The 17,938-nt window shown below is 40.4% G+C and overlaps 5 protein-coding genes across 11 annotated transcripts in view; 4 read left to right on the forward strand and 1 right to left on the reverse strand.

Annotated features, from left to right (window-relative positions):
* Window positions 1-185: 185 nt before the first annotated feature.
* LOC148172112 (bone morphogenetic protein 10-like) lies at window positions 186-1,462 on the forward strand. 2 transcript variants are annotated; one of them, XM_088040759.1, is made up of 3 exons: window positions 186-556; window positions 591-1,171; window positions 1,219-1,462. In XM_088040759.1, exons 1-3 carry the CDS (start codon window positions 280-282, stop codon window positions 1,450-1,452), a joined length of 1,092 nt encoding a protein of 363 aa, XP_087896885.1. In that variant the 5' UTR covers window positions 186-279; the 3' UTR covers window positions 1,453-1,462. The 2 variants fall into 2 exon arrangements, with proteins under 2 accessions (XP_087896885.1, XP_087896884.1); XM_088040758.1 differs by having other exon boundaries at window positions 186-529; window positions 573-1,171.
* A 74-nt stretch (window positions 1,463-1,536) lies between these two features.
* LOC148172113 (long-chain-fatty-acid--CoA ligase 6) lies at window positions 1,537-11,665 on the forward strand. Of its 5 annotated transcripts, none has more exons than XM_088040744.1 (10): window positions 1,537-1,629; window positions 7,125-7,279; window positions 8,774-8,897; window positions 8,999-9,268; window positions 9,553-9,752; window positions 9,803-10,003; window positions 10,051-10,698; window positions 10,747-10,890; window positions 10,937-11,110; window positions 11,159-11,664. In XM_088040744.1, exons 2-10 carry the CDS (start codon window positions 7,133-7,135, stop codon window positions 11,294-11,296), a joined length of 2,046 nt encoding a protein of 681 aa, XP_087896870.1. In that variant the 5' UTR covers window positions 1,537-1,629; window positions 7,125-7,132; the 3' UTR covers window positions 11,297-11,664. The 5 variants fall into 5 exon arrangements, with proteins under 5 accessions (XP_087896870.1, XP_087896867.1, XP_087896868.1 ...); XM_088040741.1 differs by lacking the exon at window positions 1,537-1,629 and adding an exon at window positions 2,390-2,678; XM_088040742.1 differs by lacking the exon at window positions 1,537-1,629 and adding an exon at window positions 3,041-3,133.
* Window positions 11,666-11,769: 104 nt separating this feature from the next.
* LOC148172114 (large ribosomal subunit protein eL34-like) lies at window positions 11,770-12,598 on the reverse strand. The gene is made up of 3 exons (XM_088040768.1): window positions 12,519-12,598; window positions 12,304-12,374; window positions 11,770-12,079 (listed from the first exon to the last, which is right to left on the reverse strand). Exons 2-3 carry the CDS (start codon window positions 12,366-12,368, stop codon window positions 11,797-11,799), a joined length of 348 nt encoding a protein of 115 aa, XP_087896894.1. The 5' UTR covers window positions 12,369-12,374; window positions 12,519-12,598; the 3' UTR covers window positions 11,770-11,796.
* Window positions 12,599-12,640: 42 nt separating this feature from the next.
* Vti1a (Vesicle transport through interaction with t-SNAREs 1a) lies at window positions 12,641-13,631 on the forward strand. Its single transcript, XM_088040766.1, has 4 exons — window positions 12,641-12,734; window positions 12,782-12,840; window positions 12,888-13,232; window positions 13,279-13,631. Exons 1-4 carry the CDS (start codon window positions 12,641-12,643, stop codon window positions 13,429-13,431), a joined length of 651 nt encoding a protein of 216 aa, XP_087896892.1. The 3' UTR covers window positions 13,432-13,631.
* Window positions 13,632-13,893: 262 nt separating this feature from the next.
* tkv (serine/threonine receptor kinase thickveins) overlaps window positions 13,894-17,938 on the forward strand; it is a 34,628-nt gene continuing 30,583 nt past the window's right edge. Inside the window, exon 1 of one of the 2 annotated variants that reach the window (XM_088040749.1) lies at window positions 13,894-14,071. In XM_088040749.1, the coding sequence (XP_087896875.1) occupies window positions 13,993-14,071 (79 nt within the window). In that variant the 5' untranslated portion in view covers window positions 13,894-13,992. The remainder of the gene's footprint in view (window positions 14,072-17,938) is intronic. The other variant, XM_088040753.1, reaches the window with a different exon arrangement.

Below are 17,938 nucleotides of genomic sequence, written 5' to 3' on the forward strand. Positions count from 1 at the left end.
TTTTTTCGCAGGCGGAGGGCTCCGCGCCCCAATCCGTGGAAAAGTCGTTGTTCCAACATAAATTTTGAGGATTCATTGTTCAAAAATTTGACGTTTGACACAAGACAGAGTGATACTAAAAATAGTCAAATCCTGTAGTTCCCATCGCTCATCTTCGGTTATTTTTAACAGGTATAATTCTTTGATAAGCCAACAACGCGATAAGCACCAAAATGGATCTCAAGTGTTTTCACGGGCGCCGCCGTCCCGACGCGTCAGTGTGAAAATAATTCTCCAACAATGCACCTCATCCATTTCGCCACAATCCTTGTTCTTACCTTCATTTGGATTCTTCTTCTCTATCTTTTGCGTGTTAACTTCTTCACGTCCATCCAGTTGAACATCGACTCCAACTACAACTTCAAGACTGCTCCGAAGAACAAAAAGTATCACATTCCAAAAGTCATGTTGGAACTGTACGAACAGAACAAGAACAACAACAACCAGTCGCGGCCTGATGTTGTCAGAAGTCTAATTCCGAAGCACGCTGGTAAGAAAAATCACGAAAAGAAGAGTAGTGAGATCTTTTCCAGGTTCCATGAATGTGGAAGTCGAGTCCGAGAACCACCTCTTGGTGTTTGATTTACCCGCCTCCGACGAAGAGGAGGAGTTTGTAGGGGCGGAGCTGCGCATTCTGACAGTCGTAGGGGTCCAATCAGGTGTCGAGCGCCAATTAAAAGTCTCCGTTTACGATGACGTCACCAAAATGCTTGACCGCGTGGAGGAGGTGCACGTGCACCACGTCAACAACACGTGGGTGTCGTTCAACGTCACCAAACCTGTTGTTGACATTCTTCGGAAAGAAGAAAAAGACTTGAAGATTGTTGTTTCGGTGAGCGCGTTTCTTCCTTATTTTCGGGATACCGGGAATGATTTCCGGTTGTCTCTCATGCCGGTAACGGACGACTTTGACCACGATTATCCCATTTTGTTGTTATCGTACTCGTCGGGACGTGGAAGGAGGAAGAAAAGAGGCATCGAGGAGGATTACGAGGAAGAAACGAACAGAATTTGGGACGAAGACGCAAAGAAGAAGAAAGTGAAGAGGAACAACTGTCGAAGAAAACCACTTTACATTGATTTCTCCGAGATAAATTTCGATATTTGGATCGTGCAGCCGCGCGGCTACGAGGTACGAAGCATTAAAGTTTGAGTGAAGTTGGTAGCACTGAATTTCAGGCGTTCCAGTGTCAAGGGAAGTGTTTCTATCCAGTGGCGGACCATCTCAACCCCACTAAGCACGCCATTGTGCAAGCTCTCCTGCACAGTGTCGCCCCCTCGAAAGTTTCAAGATCCTGCTGCGTCCCGACGCATCTAGATTCTATTTCCATCCTGTACGTCGATAACAACGGAGTCCTGACTTACCGGTACGCGTACAAAGACATGGTAGTCTTGGAATGCGGATGCAGATAAGAAGTTTTGTAAAAATTCAAAGATAATAAAAAGATTGCAGCAAACTCGTTTTGCCTGAAGGCCGAAGATCAGTTCTGGCACAACCGTAAAAGTGTTAACATTGTTAATTTGCGACAAGTCACTAATTTTCCTATGTGTATTAATAGATTCCTGTTCGTTGAAAACTGTGTTTAAAAGGTAAGAAAACGCGAGGGTTTCTGTGGGAAAGCGCGCTCGTTTCAGGCGCTCGGTGTAGATGTCCCTGCCGCTGAAACCCTGAAAAGTCGATATGTGCATTCCTGCTCGTCCCGAGCGCGGCCTGCTAAATCGCTAAAATTGACGTCGTAGAAACTTGTCAGGTTGACTTTTACCACGAAAAGTTGGGGTTAAGCAGGGGTACCAACAGATTTCGCATTTTCATGCCTCCTGAAAAAGTTTCTAGGAGTGGTGGGTAGATGTCTCTGTATTGTGCGCCTTTATAAATAAATAATTAAACTAGAAATCAAAAGTTATAGCATTGGCGACGGGGACTTATTTGGGTCAACTTTGAAAATCCCGGTTTTCTAGGGATTCTCTTTTTCGTGATTTAGGACTCTTCGGCGTTTTAGCCCTCGTATTGACCTAGTCTAATGTGACGTCACAGTTTCTGTCGTAACCATCGTCATGGCAAAGCACGGAGGTGGAAGCCATCTCCTTTCATTATACAACAATCAGAAATTCCTGTATTTAATAACAGTTGGAAATGCCGCGTTATAAATAATTCAAACCCCTTCACTTTTCAAACACGTTTATGGCTCTCCCACCCTTTTTTTCCACCCAATAATCTCCGATACTGTTCTTATTTTTCTATAATAATGCTTGATTCGACCACGTCGCAACGAAATCAAAATAAATATTTAATAAATATCGATTAATTACGTCGCTACCACCTCCACACTACACCCTTGCGTTCCACAAGGGGTGCTTTCAGTTTGACCGTGAACGCTGCAAAGCGTGCTTAAAATTCCTGGTTTCGATGCTCGAAAACCGGACTGATTGTTTTAATTTAAAAGAATGCGTTGTTAAGTGATGTTGTTACGCAATCCATTTTGCGAATTGTTAATAAGATCGATTTTAGTGATAAGCGTGTGATATGCTACTAGTGTGATAATTCGGATGCCAATTACTTATGATCGGTTTGAGTTACTTCGTTAATGCTACTAAAATGTCAGTTCAGTTGGTTCAGAAGGTGGATGTTTCGAAAATTAGTAAGTCGGGGAGTTGGGGGGACATGCCGCATGGTGAGGTTAACTCTATTGACCAGCACCACGTCAGATGTTCATAGAAAAACTACTTCCAAATTTAGACATCGATCGAGGTTTATCATCAATTATCTATTGTCGTTCGAATAAAACCTTGAAGACACTAAAATTTATACGTATCAGTTAGGTGTAATTAAGTAATCTATACGAAATCAAATGGATCCAAATCTGGCCACTTAAGCGGATGTTTGCGCATCAAACCGGAAAATTCACCGACAGATAAAACAACAATACAACATTTTACTTTTAGTATAAAACCCACTAGATGTAATTATTCTAGTTGCCATACAATATCAGCTTGATAACAACAAATTAACCTTTGGATTCAAAAACATGTAATTCCAGCCAGTTTTCTCCAAGCCTCCGCGACAATCAGTACTACACAATGTTTGAGAAAATCAGTAAGTTTGTTTATCCGTTATCTTATCAATGTTCCGTCTACCGAAAAACAGTTATTTTAGACACAATAATACACCATGGAAGTTTTTTTTTCGGTAACTGTATTTGTATTCTACGGTCCAGTGCGCCAGTTCAATTTTTTCAGGTGTCATCATACTGTTATTTCGTTATCTAATTAAAGGTAGAAGGGGCCAGTTTCTTGGTCAAGTTAATTAGAAAAATGACTTGCAGTTTGGGTTGTATGTAATTTATTTGTCGTTCGTGTGGTTATGAATATTATGTTATGACAAACATCGGTGGAGACAGGTGTTTGCAGTTGCAGCTTTAATTAATATTTGAAGAAATTTAAACTTGGAGGTTGCCAAGTCGAAAACGGGAGAGAATCGAAGCTAGACGTTTTGTCGCTCAGGGAAAGACAATTTTCTTCTGGAATTTCAGTTAAGAGTTAAGAATTCTGTAAAGAAATAAGTTCTCTTTACATTATTTTCTCGAGATTCTCTTTCGGCTATTTTTAGATTCTTCAGATTTATCTACTTTAGTTTCTTCTATAACACTAGTCAACAAATTTTGTTGGAAAGTCATTCATCCTGACTCTAAATCCGAAACCCGTTTTGCTCCATCAGGTCAGGACTCAGAGATATTTGTAAAATAAGTTTAGTTGAGTACCCCTCGTTTACTTTTGATTTTTTCAGTTTTGCTTAACAACTTACAAAGTCATGAAACTCTATGCTATATCATTGGAAAGGTAATTAAATAAGCTTCTCAACGAACTATTAAAGTGTCCAATTGAGTTAGTTTTTGCGAAGATATTTAAGAAAAACTGATGAAAATTTCGAAAAACGAACGCCTAAAAAAATGACACTTTTTGCATAGAACTCATAAATTGGTACTTCGATTTTTTATTGTAATATGTCATTACAAGGGTTGAAATCTCTGCTTTCTAACGCGGTGTTAAACAAGTTATTATCTCTTGCCATTTAGTAGTTACATGACAAAGAAGTTGGAGAGGTTTTTAGAAAAAAAGTCATGTTTAGTTAGCTATCAAAAATTTCATAAAAATTATCCACACACTTGTAGTTTTTGATAAATTTCGCGTTTCTAAACAATTTTATTAGTCAGAATGGAAGATCATAGATAAAAAATTATGCAGCAACTGTTAAAAATTTGTTGATCGAGTTTTTTATAATTTAAATAAATTTGAATACGTTTTTGTATCAATCTATTTAATCGTTTCGCCCCAGATAAAATTTTCGTAAAAGTGATGATATTTTCATGAGTTACTGCCACCAGATTGTCCGGAGAAAAGTTCGAAAATCAAGATTCAACGGTTAAATTTGGAGAAATGTGGTTGAAATCCACAAAATTCATCGAAAAATCAACTAAATTTGAAGCTAAATAACGATTTTCTTTATAAAGAAACGGTTTTTTAAGTTGTATATGCAAAGTCGAGATCGAAATGCACAGTTCCTCCCCATTTTCTGCTAACTTTTCAACTACACAGATTGGCGAGTATTTGTGATTAATTAAAGATTTCCACTCTCTAATTTTTTTGGTCCATAAGGAAACTAAAAACTCTTCATCATCAGTTTTCTAAGATTGATTATTCTGCACTGTTTTAGCATCAAACTAAATATGAAATTAGTATTTTTTAAACTTTGACATTGATTTTTTTTATGAAATCGCCAAAAATAAAGTTTTAATTCTTTGATAAAGTTCTCAATGTTTTTTGTCCCGTAATTTTTCAACGATAAGAGATAACAATGCATTTGTCAGCGCGTCCAAAACTCAAGATCTCAATATCTTCAATGAAGCATTATAATGAAAAATCGATGTAATAATTCTTCAGTTACATGCAAAATTGCATATGAAAATCTCTAAAAACAGCGTTTTTTATGGACATGAGATCAGTTTTTCAAAATATCAAAGGAAGTCGTAACTCTAGCTAGAAATTTTATAGGTCGTTGAAAAGGTTATTAAATTTGCTTTCCAAAACACTGTCGAGCAATTTCATACCTTTGCAAGTTTTGAAAAAAAAAATGAAGAAACTAAATGTACAGTAGGACCTGAAAATATAATTTTTCAAGAATATCTCTAAATCCGGACCTGATGGAGCAAAACTAACTTCAGATTCGGAATCATAAAGCCATTCTACTTAAAGTACTCCAGTACATTTTTTTTCCAAAATTCTTTTGGATTCTTTCGTGTCTTGATAATTTCTTGGTTTTATTAGGATAAAGGAATTAAGAAGAGTAATCAGAACCCTGAAGATTAATTTGTGCTTTCTATTTTAATTACACTTCAAATTGCCGTTAATTAGCGAGCCTTGACTTTTCAAACCATTGGTCAATTATAAAACAATAAAACCATAAATCCCTGCTTCCCATTCCTGACCCACTTCTCAAATTTATGCTTTCAGCAGCTGCCAGCCGTCAAATTTCGAAAAGCAATAATCTCCTCATAACTCGATTTGAATCATTTCAAGGTTCGTTCTAAATCCAAGTTGCCAAAAATGCCCGTGATAAATCCGTTTTTTTGTAAATCCTCTGATGTGTCACATCGTGGCGTCTGTCCCTTCCATCAGCATAAATCTTCGTTAAAAAAGCTCGTGACTAATCCACGGGTGGTACCCCTCCAGGAAACCAAGCACGCTCTTCCAACACCTACAACAGGTGAACGTCCTGTTCACTTGGTCACTGTACCAGCACTCTTCAGCTGTTGGTTTACCACGTCGACCTCGTTTTCGGCGCCTAACGGACCGGTCCTAACAAGGTCAACGAAGGTACCTTGCCGATGGTACCACGAACCCTTTGCGCTAAAAATAACTCGCGGTCGTCGAACCCCATGTAGGTCGCGAACGATTTTATTATTTTTGTTGATTTCCGCATGGGCAACCTTGGTTTCGCCAGTCCTCCACCTCTTGCAATGGTACTGCAACAGTACCGGGTTCCGCGTCGACGCGACGTCATTGTTTTGGGTTATCGTCCGAATTAAGAATTTCGCGCGAGATTTCTTCTCTAGTTCTTCTTGAGCCGAAAAGTCCCCTCTCTTTGATCTCGTTCACCGTTACCATATTCGACTTCTTCAGATCGAACTATGAGGTGTTGTAGTGCGTGAGGGATGGACGCGATCATCCTTAAAACGAAGAACTTTATCAAAACTCATCAGAAAAGCAAACGAAAGAAGAAAGATGGGAACAAGGACGACACTAGATGGAGGAACAGTGAGTGAACCATTTTTTAATAGGTCACTAGTCTCTTGACCTCTTCTTTCACCACGGCTACTTTCTAGTATTTTTTCCAAACTCGAGATCTAGCGGTATTTCTTCAGTTCCTTGTTACGATCGTATTTCTTGAAAGTTGCGCATTTTTACACCAAATGACATTTCGAAGTAATTTAATTACAAACCAACTGCCGCTCTTTATTCATCGATGTTGTAACCGTATTCTTTATTAAAGCTGTAAATAAAACAGCGCTAATATTGTGGTCTCAACAAAGGAAAACGCTCGTAGGAGTTAATAGCTCTGCTATGTTTGCTTACGCTCAAATTATTCGCAATCAAATCTTAACATTTCAGTTTTTCTACACTTGCAAGGTTTCATGATTCATTGTTTTGTTTTGCGGTTGTTTACCCTTTCGACTTCAGGATTTACGGATCGGAGATTTTTTACCTTTGTTTTTACAATATTTCGAAAGTGTAACAGTCATTCACTCAAAAAATCTGATGAAATCACTTTAAGCGATGTTAACAAAGACTTTAACTGAGTCATAAAACTGAAACAAATCAACAAATAATCAATTGGATGATTTATCATCGAGTCGGCTGGCGACTTACGAACGTGTGTCGCAACTTGACGCTTAAACACCAAAAGACTGACAGATGGTAGAGAATGACAGCTACCAAGACATACGTTCATAGAACAACAGCCGACTAGATGAAAATAAATAGATCTGAAAAGAGAATTCCCGATTTGGACTCTTTTGATTTCTTTCCAGTGGACGATATGGAGCAGTACCTGCACTACATCGGCGGCGGCGCTGGAGCATTGGCCCTCACCGGTGTAGCCGCAGCTTCAGCTTTCTACTTAGCCAGCAGACCGTCCTCCCAAAAACCATTGTTTCCATTAGACGAACAATGTCTACTAGAACCGGTAAGTTTGATGCTCTTTTTTTTCCGTTGTAACGGTTACGACCAATCACGCTCTCAAGCGGTTAATTAAGGGCGAATCACAAGATAACGGACGACATGACGTCACTATTGTAAGATTAGCTGTTCTGGAACGCGCCGAACGCGAAAATAACACTTTATGGCTGTGGGCCAAATCGACAAATGTCATGTGGTGGTATCGGGAATACTGGCCTCGTGATTTTCGGATTTGGGCCATCGAAATTTTCGTTTCGATCGGTGACCTGTTAGGTTCCGCGACTTATTTGGGGAAAAAGACATCACAGTCGCGCGGCTTAGTGAGAACGCGACTTAATTTGCACCGAGGCGAAAATTGGAGGAAAGAGCACGTGGGAACCTGGCAGGTCAAGGTTCTACTCCACTTTGGTTCTTTAATTTAGCTGAGATGATTTGGCAACTGGAAATACTAATCGCACGTCAAAACATGCACATCTTTTTGACAAATGAAGAGCCACACTTGTTTACTAGCCACACGTGTCTCCAATCTTCGCCAATCAAAGAAACGAAAAATACGAAAATCGCACAGTCCGGAAATTCTTCAGCGGCCATCACAAACACCCCGCGCCCTTGAACGTGTTAATTATAAAAATAAATAAGAATTTTCGTACAGTCAACTTGATGCAACAGGAGTGGGATGAGCGAGGACTATTCTCGTCCGCTTTCATCCTTCAGGACGCCAGTCGTGAGCGTCCACCCGAAGATTTCCCAGCGAATTTTTCAAAATTACGGTCGGGATTACATAAAATTCGTGCTCTTGAAAACAAGCCAAATTAAACCAGTGACTAAGTCCTCTAAAAACTTTCAATGAGTTTAAAAATATTGTTCGCGAAATTGTACAATTCGTTGCAGCAAGTTGTGATGCGGTTTTGAGACGTTACAAAAAGAATCAAAATGTGCAGTTGTTGTGCCACGGTGCCTCCAGTCACCGTCCCCATTAACATGAACAACCAATCGGATACGCTTAACTTTAAAGTAAGTGGAAGTTTGCCTGTAATCGCAACTGCTGCTATTTCAATTAAGTTTTTACGAAAGGTCGAGATGTTGTTCTGCCTTGATGACAGTTGCACAATTGGAATTTATTATCGTTTTTTCGCGATTTTTCGGGGTCCTCAAAATTACAAAGTACGGACCTGTGCAAATGCCCAGTGGTCTTTTAAGCATGTAAAATTTTTTAAGCATATAAGATGATCCTGGACAATGTAAAATAAATTACAAAAACTGAGAGAAAACAAACAAACTCTAAGAGAGATCCAGAAAATCCCACAGAATCTAAGAGAAAATGGGAGACTTATAACACTTGCTAGTCGGTTCTAGAGCTTCCTGGAGAATTTTGGAAAAAACTACAGGATATCAAAGATTCCAGAGATTTCGGGAGAAAAGAGCAAACCGGCCAACAAAAATCATCCGCGTGTCTGTTCGACATGTTTTTCGGCGCGAAATTGAAACTCCGTTTTTGCAGGGCCCAGAACTAATCCGCGTTTCCCGCTTCTCCAAAGACGCGAAGGAGGGCAAATTCGTGAAATTCATGTTCCCCGACTCCCGGACCCTCTACGAGACCTTTCGCCGAGGATCGAAAGAATCAAGTGAGTTACCCTCCGGCCTATTTTTCGAAGAGCGTGACAAATTACCAAACATTCTTGGCACAGTTTCTGAGCCATGTTTTATGTCTTTTTTTCTGTGTTAGATAACGGACCTTGTCTGGGCTGGAGAGAGTCCTACGTGAAGCCTTACCAATGGTTGAGTTACAACGAGGCTCTTCTGCGAGCTAAGAATTTCGGTGCTGGGATGGTAGCCCACGGACTGAGTCCTGGTGCCAACACTTTTATCGGGATCTACTCGCAGAATTGTCCGGAGTGGATCTTAACAGAGCAAGCTGCGTATTGTTATAGCATGGTCTTGGTGCCGCTGTACGACACTCTTGGTCCTGATGCATGTGCCTTTATTATAAAACAAGGTAAAGTGCGAGCCTGTCATCAGTTTCAGTAATCTCTAATTGGATTTCAAATATTTATCATTTCATCACGATATAAATACCATTAAAAAATATTCGCTCGGGTATTTCCACTAAATTGATAAATATTTTCGTTGGATCGATTTAGTTGAGTGTCAGCTGTGAAGATAGTTTATGTTTATTGGTCACTTGGTGCACACGGCCATGTGGCGTTGTTCCATTGGGCGAGCGCAGCGAGCCACCCAACCTGCTTTTATCGAATTCCCATTATCCACGTGTCTTTCCAGCTGAAATCACGACTGTGGTATGTGAAGACGACTCCAAATGCAACCTCCTCCTCGAACGTGCGCCGCGGTGTCTCCGGAAACTCATCGTTTTCAGGGACGTGCGACCAGCGACCAGACAAAGAGCGAAGAATCGCGGCGTGGAAATCGTCACGTTCCTCGATGTCGAAGTCTTGGGGTCCAAGTCCAACCATCCGGCAGTTGTTAGTACTTTCTAATCGCGTTGGTCAAAGACTTGAGCGTTCTTTTTCAGCCTCCAAAGCCCTCTGACCTGTGTACGATTTGCTACACCAGTGGCACCACTGGGAATCCTAAAGGTGTGATGTTAACTCATGAGAACGTAGTGGCCTCTATGAGTGCCGTCTTGATGCAAATGGGTGATCACAAGGTGAAAAGTTCCGACGTCCTCATTTCGTTCCTTCCTTTGGCTCACATGTTGGAGCGGTGTTGCGAGGTTTGCGGTTCGGTGGTATTGTCTCTTATTGATCTATCTATTTGTAGAATGCTATGTATATGATGGGTGCTTCGGTGGGGTTCTATCTCGGGGACATAAGACGATTATCCGATGACATGAAAGCGTTGAAGCCCACAGTGACCGCTGCAGTTCCCAGACTTCTTAACCGCATTTATGATAAAGTTCAAGCGGAACTCAACGGTAGTTGTATCAAGAAGATGTTGTTCAACATGGGGATGAGCGCGAAAGAGAGCGAAATCAAACGAGGGGTCCTCAGGAGTAACAGCTTCTGGGACATGTTAGTCTTCAGGAAAGTCCAAGAGGGAATGGGCGGGCGGCTACGACTGATGTTGGTCGGATCGGCGCCCTTGGCGGAGAACGTCCTCACCTTCACCAGATGCGCTCTTGGATGCTTAGTGATCGAGGGCTACGGCCAAACCGAGTGCACAGCCCCCATCACTCTCACCATCCAAGGAGACCACGTCCCTGGTCATGTAGGTCCCCCAGTAGCGTGTTGTTGCGTGAAGTTAGTCGACGTCCCTGAAATGGAGTACTGGGCGAAAAACAATCAAGGAGAAGTCTGTGTTAAAGGCACCAACGTTTTCCAAGGTTATTACAAAGACCCTGAAAAGACTGAAGAGACAATAGATGAGCAAGGGTGGCACCACACCGGCGACGTCGGGATGTGGATGCCGGTAAGTACCATCGGCGAATTTAAGTGCCTTTTTAATTCCCATTTTCAGAACGGAACCTTGAAGATCATCGACAGAAGAAAACACATTTTTAAGTTGTCTCAGGGCGAGTATATCGTCCCTGAGAAGATCGAAAATATCTACATTAGGTCACAATATGTTAGCCAAGTTTACGTCCATGGCGAGTCCTTAAAGGTTGGTTCCCTCGTTCAACAACTTTCGATGACCCTTTTTGTTGCAGTCTTGCATTATCGCAGTGGTGGTACCAGACGTCGACGTCATTAAATGCTGGGCGTCGGAAAATGGTATTCCTGGAACCTTGAGCGTGTTGTGCAGCAACGACGACGTCAAGAAGTTGATCATGGATGACATGACAGCATGGGGAAAGGAGGCAGGATTAAAATCCTTTGAACAGGTGAGACTAGAAACCTCTGCAGCTTTTTCTGACCAAGTTTTTTCACAGGTGAAAGACATTTATCTACACCCGGACCCCTTCAGCGTTCAAAACGGTTTATTGACTCCCACGCTGAAGTCAAAGCGTCCTCAGTTGAAGGCTTACTTCACGCCGCAGATAGAAGATATGTACAGCAAATTGGCGTAAATTGTTCGAAAAAAAAAGTATTAGGAAATTTTATTAGATCTAGAAAGCACCAAAGCAGAAGTTTCTTATTCAAAAGACTCATTTCATAGCAATATCGTTGAGAGTTAAAGAGAGTTGCAATAAAGTTTGCATATCTATTCTTGATTAAGGCCTCCGTGGTCGTTAGAACGTTGCCAAAATCAAGGTTTTGATATTTCGTTACGTGTTCATTTGTATTCAACTATATCAATTATGCATTATCTTGCCTTTTAGGTCATAGGTTAACACTTTAATCACCTATATAGGTTAGAATTTTGTTGTATCTGACAAGCTATTTTATTTATTGTTCGTTGTTATATCTGAACAACCCCTTTAATAAAATTATTTGCAAAAAACCTGTCATTTATCTAAAACCTAGAAAAAAATTAAACTTAAATTCTACTGACCTGCAGGATCCAGGAGGGTTCAAGGATTACAAAATAAACTTGCGAGTGTACAAATTACACATTTATTAACTTGTCCTATTTCTTAGGTTTAACAGCTTGTTGGGCTTTCAAAACCTTGACAACAATCTTCTGTTCTTCAATAAGGAAAGCTCTGACGATCTTTTCCTTGACGCATTTGTGGCAAAGGACTCCACCATATGCTCGTTTCACGGTCTTCTTACGTCTGCACAAGCGAGAGCGTTCCTGAGGACGCGCAGGAAGGATTCCCCTAAGTTTGTCTTTGCATTGTCCGCATCTCGGGATCTTCTTGGGCTTTTTTAGGTATTGATATACCAAGCGGCCGCCTGGTGTGCGAACACTAAAAGAAAATAAATAAACAAGGTGTAAAGACAAGAAGGAGTTTATTGGGAGGTAACTGAGAATCAGAAAAGTGAACGAAAGGGTGGTGTCGTCACTGAAATCAGGACTCTAGCCAAAATTCATCATGTTGTCGCGAACATAACCTCAAACTTCCAGGTTGAATTTTCCGGGATTTTTCCCACGGGAAACTACATTTTTGTTTGCATTTAATTTTGTACTTACATGTGTCGCCTGTTTGACTTGGTATTGTACGATAAACGGCGTCTAAACACCAACCTCTGCACCATGTTGGTCTGAAAATAATCACATGTACACTAAAAAATCTCACTGGAATAACAAACTACGACTAAAATGGAATCACAATTCGTGCGATTTAGTCAAAAATAGTGAATATTGAGCCCGATGAACGCCGATGAAAGTCATGAAAACATCCTCACCTGTCAACTTTGACGTCTCACAGAAAAAGAACCAGGCGCAGGCGTGCCAACCTCCAACAATCAGTCATCGCCATCTACGTCAAAAATGTCGAAATCAAATTTCTCCTGATAGAAACTCAGATATGGTTTCTCTATTCGAGAACTATGAACAGCAATATTCGGTGCTCACGGCTGATATTACAGCTCAAATCGGACTCCTCGCAGCCTCCGCCACAAGTAAGCCCCCAGTTTTGACATATCGATATTCCATTGTTTGTTTGCAGAGGACCGTCGCCAACTCATATCGAACATTGAAAAGCATGTCGAGGAGGCGCAAGAACTGGTAAGTGACAATAATCAATCCTCTTTAGTTCAATTGAATTATTTAAGCTCGAACAAATGGATTTGGAGGTTAGGGAAGTCGAATCGGCCAAAAGGCAAAGGTGTAGAACCAAGCTAGATTGCTACCGTGCTGAACTCAAGCGGCTAACGCTGGAATATATAAAGGCTCGGTCGATAAAACAGTTGAGTTATGATAGCGCGGAAGAATTGAATGATGTGAGGATTTCGGGGGATCAGAAACAGAGGCTTTTGGACAATTCAGAGAGGATGGAGAGGACAGGGAGGCAACTCGAAGAGGGGTACAGGGTGGTCATTGAGACTCAGGAAATTGGAAATCAGCTCATGCAGAATCTGAACAACCAAAGAGAGACCATAAAGAGGTCACGATCAAGGGTAAAAACGCAATTATCAATACACTGTTTCTATCATTTTATTGTAGTTGCGCGAAACTGACGAGGAGTTGGGCCGTTCGTCCAGACTTATGAGTTCCATGATAATGAGGTCCATTCAACAAAAAATCGTCTTGTTCATTGTCGGTGCCTGTTTTGTAATCGCCCTGTGTTTGGGGCTGTACTTAGGCTTGAGCAAGTAGTTTTTACACTTAGGTTTTTGTATATAGTAAGCGTCTACAAGAAGTATTCTATTGTGTCATATTGCGATCTTATTTTATTGTTATTTAGTTTGGTATTACATTCCCGTTATTTGTGATGATTTTGTTTGCACTGACTTTAGAGCTAGCGTGATAATAATACAATAATTTATTTATTTTAATAATACTGAAGTACAAATGTCGTTGTTTGTTGTTTTTTTTTATCCCGACCATTTTTTTAGACTTTCTGTTTATCGTTTTATCGGCATAAATAAATATTTTGATAAGAGATTAGATAAGATGGTGGGAAGTAAAACTAATGTAAAAAAAGCAAAAATTACCATAACAAAAATAAAAATCAGATGATTTGGGGAAGACAAGAGTTTTTTTTTCGATTTTAATAAAATCAGTTTGAATTTCCGCGCGTTGAATGCCGCGCTCTGATTCGCTAGATGTCGCCGCAATCTTCGCAAACATCAAGTCGCCATCAGTGGTACAGTGCAGTGGATTGTGTCGTAATTGTGCAAAGATTTGTGGCTTTGTGAATGCATTTGTGCCCCTAAAATGGCCGGTTCTGTCGAATCGGAAGTTCCAGTGGTCCAATTCCTCAACAATACTTCAGCGTCGAGCCTTGTGCAGACATGTAAGTCTTCTTTATTATTGGTTATGTTCCTTGGCCTTCTGGTATGCGTCACAGCAATCTTGGGCAGCTGTGCCGATGTTGCGATAGCGCGATTCATTCATAAATCCGCGATAAAGGCGTTGTTTGCGTCGCGACGCGATTTTATCGATTCTAGGAGACGTCCCGGAGATGACAGGAATCGACGGAACGGAACAACAAGGTCACGGGACGACCTGTCAATTTTGACGGATGACAGGTGATGCAGGGGCGGAGGCGGCAGGGTGTCCGGGGGCGGGATGACCCGTGACTTCCACCACGGGGGGCGGCGGAATTTCCCAGAAATGACGAGTGACCTTCGAGGTCGTGCAGCCAATGCGATTTTGGGGAATTTTGAACTTGTTTATTCAATAAATAACGAAAACAGGGGTCGTTTTTTATTTGTCTTCAGCCCCCGGGCCCGCGCTTCCAAATCTTAAATTTTCCACACTTGGACTGGCCCCCGGCGCCGCGATCCCTTCGCACCCCGCAACTCCAATTTACGATTTTCCAGTCCCAAAACTCATCTCCGACGCCGCATCAAAATAAAACGCAAACCCAAAACAGGTTACAAGCAATAAATTTGAAATGGGTCTGTACTCTGTACCATCAGCCCCGAACTTGACCTCTCATATTCAGTACCAACGTATACTCCACCATCTCAGGCATGGTCTTGGTACCGGACCATGGTGTTTAATACCTGGCTTCACAGTATAAGAGCCCGCCTCACAAAAGACCGCGAGCCAAAGGTGTTAGATTAATTATGTTTCTGACGCGTTAAGGCTCCAGACACGATTTCGTGGTGGTTGCTTTTTTCTTTTTCGACGACGATGGTATTGAAATGAGGAGAAGAAAAAATTGTAAGCGGTTTAGATGGAGATCTTTGTATTGAAGTGCAGGTGGACGGTCGGAATGTGGATTTGTCGGGAAAAAGATGGGACCACGGAGAGAAAGAACCCTGCGGAACTTCCTTGGTCGATTTTTGAGCTTATTTATAGCTCTCGTGGAAAAATTGCTGAATAATCGCCGCATAACTGTCAGATTTCCTCCCATATCCTGATTTAGCGCTGTCTGGCGCGCGTTCTCCACTCCATAAATAAATCGGGAGTTTATTATGCCATTGAGATATCTCGCTATTAATTTGCATATCCCATTGAAAGATTAAATAATTTATTTGTTTATGATTAAAATAACCTTTATCGCAGCGACTGTGGTCATGTGTTAAATATAACGCACCGTCGATTCCAGCGAAATTGCTGTTTTCAATTAATTAGTTATGTCATAGACTCGAAGATAATGATGCACATGTAAAGTTGGAGACAATGTTCGATGCACAGATCGAACGTTGTTTGCTTATATTATATTGTCGAACCACCTACGTGGCTACAATCCGAAATTATACGTTCAGCATGCGTAATTGCAGCAATTATTTTTTATTACCGACAACTTTCGTACTTGAGTAACAAGGAAAATGTAAATAGTAATTAGCAACGAGGTGGGGAAATGGATATTGAATTCATTCATTGTTGTAAAATTTATTACTATACCAGCTTCAACGCTGCTTATATGGGGACCGCGCCCCACGGATGCATACTTTTCTGAAAATACTTTTCTTCACCTGTTTTATGTCGCCTGCAGTAATTACTCATTCGAGAAAATAGCCACTTTCGCACTCCTCATACAAAAAGCAGTTAATTTTATGACGAATCATAAAGTGACAACTCATAGGAACACGTTTCGGACCATTTGCGACGATAATCGAACTAATGCGTCCACCATTATTATCGTTTGAGGGTGTTAAGCTATTTTTTACGATGTTAGTCATATGCGAACATGTCTTCAAGTGTTTATTAGCCCATGACTTTACGGGTCGTCTTATCTTTACTTCTAATTTATGGCTGGAGAAAATAAATCCTACACTGCGAAAATCCGCAAATTTCGCCCACAAACGGGCTCATTTCCGCGTGCATGCCCTTAAATACCAATATCTTGACATTTGACCGAGTGGAAATACCATTGAAATTTCGCCATCGCAAATGTGGGTCATTCCGATAGTGGGTGTTGTCATTGCACCGCAATTGCAGCTGGCTGCCAAAAAAACGCACCCGTGTGTACAGCTCGCAAATCTGATACGATTTGAACGCAATTACGAAAGTTAATTGAACAAAGTACATAATCGTCACCGTCTTTTGTTCCCCGACACAAAGAGCAATTAAGCATGCAGTCACCACAATCGGAATTCGTTCGTTACGTTCCGCTGCACTGCGTAACAACGTTTACAAATCGACCTTTAACTATTAAATTGGATTCAATTGGACCAGGTTGTGACATCGAAAATAGCCGGGTCCTCTGATTTTACCCCTGGGAGTACCTCAGGGCTCGCCTCTGGTCCCCCTACTTTTCGCATGCGTACTGTTGCCGGCACCAAATACAGTGTTATAACCAGGGGTTAATACTTCTCAAAAATGGGCTACGCTTGACTTTCCCTGATTTCCTTGTGATTTCGTCTAAATTTTCCTGATTTCCTTGACATTTCGTCCAATTTTCTCGTATTTGTTTATTATTTCGCAAAACTTCCCCTAAGTTGCTTATGATTTCGTTCAAACTCTACTTATTTTCTTGTAATTTCGTCTAGTTTTCGTCTAACTTCCCCTATTTTTTTTTGATTTCATAAAACTTTCCCTGATTTCCTTGAGAATTCTTCTTATTTCCTTGTAATTTCGTCTAAATTTTCCTGATTTTTTTGTGTTTTCCTAAAACTTTCCCTGATTTTTTTGAGATCTCGTCCAACTTTCCCTTTGCCTTGTAATTCGTTTAGTTTTCGTCCAACTTCCCTTTATTTGCTTGCAATTTTGTCTAAATTCTCCTGATTTCCTTGCGTTTTCGTTCAACTTTCTCTTATTTGTTTATTATTTCGCGAAACTTCCCCTAAGTTGCTTATGATTTCGTTCAAACTCTACTTATTTCCGTGTAATTTCGTCTAGTTTTCGTCTAACTTTCCCTAATTTTTTGTGATTTCATAAAACTTTCCCTGATTTCCTTGAGATTTTGTCCAACTTTTCCTTTGCCTTCTAATTTCGTCTAGTTTTCGTCCAACTTTTTTTTATTCCCTTGTAATTTTGTCTAAATTCTTCTGATTTCCTTGCGTTTTAGTCTAATTTCCCCTTATTTCTTTGTGATTTCATAAAACTTTCCCTGATTTCGTTCAACTTCCTTTTATTTGTTTATTATTTCGTAAAACTTCCCCTGAATTGCTAGTGACTTTGTTCAAACTCTACTTATTTCCTTGTAATTTCGTCTAGTTTTCGTCTAACTTCCCCTAATTTTTTTTGATTTCATAAAACTTTCCCTGATTTCCTTGAGAATTTTTCTTATTTCCTTGTAATTTCGTCTAAATTTTCCTGATTTTCTTGCATTTTCGTCTAATTTTCTCTAATTTTTTTGTCTTTCTCTGATTTCGTTCAACTTCCTCTTTTTTGTTTATTATTTCGCAAAGCTTCCTCTGAATTGCTTATGATTTCGTTCAAACTCTGCTTATTTTCTTGTAATTTCATCTAGTTTTCGTCTAAATTCCCCTAATTTTTTTGTGTTTTCTTAAAACTTTCCCTTATTTTTTTGAGATCTCGTCCAACTTTCCCTTTGCCTTGTAATTCGTTTAGTTTTCGTCCAACTTCCCTTTATTTGCTTGTAATTTTGTCTAAATTCTCCTGATTTCCTTGCGTTTTCGTTCAACTTTCTCTTATTTGTTTATTATTTCGCGAAACTTCCCCTAAGTTGCTTATGATTTCGTTCAAACTCTACTTATTTCCGTGTAATTTCGTCTAGTTTTCGTCTAACTTTTCCTAATTTTTT

Source organism: Gnatocerus cornutus, chromosome 7, assembly GCF_029298725.1.
Source record: "Gnatocerus cornutus isolate USDA-ARS CGAHR chromosome 7, icGnaCorn1.1, whole genome shotgun sequence".
NCBI lineage: Eukaryota > Metazoa > Arthropoda > Insecta > Coleoptera > Tenebrionidae > Gnatocerus > Gnatocerus cornutus.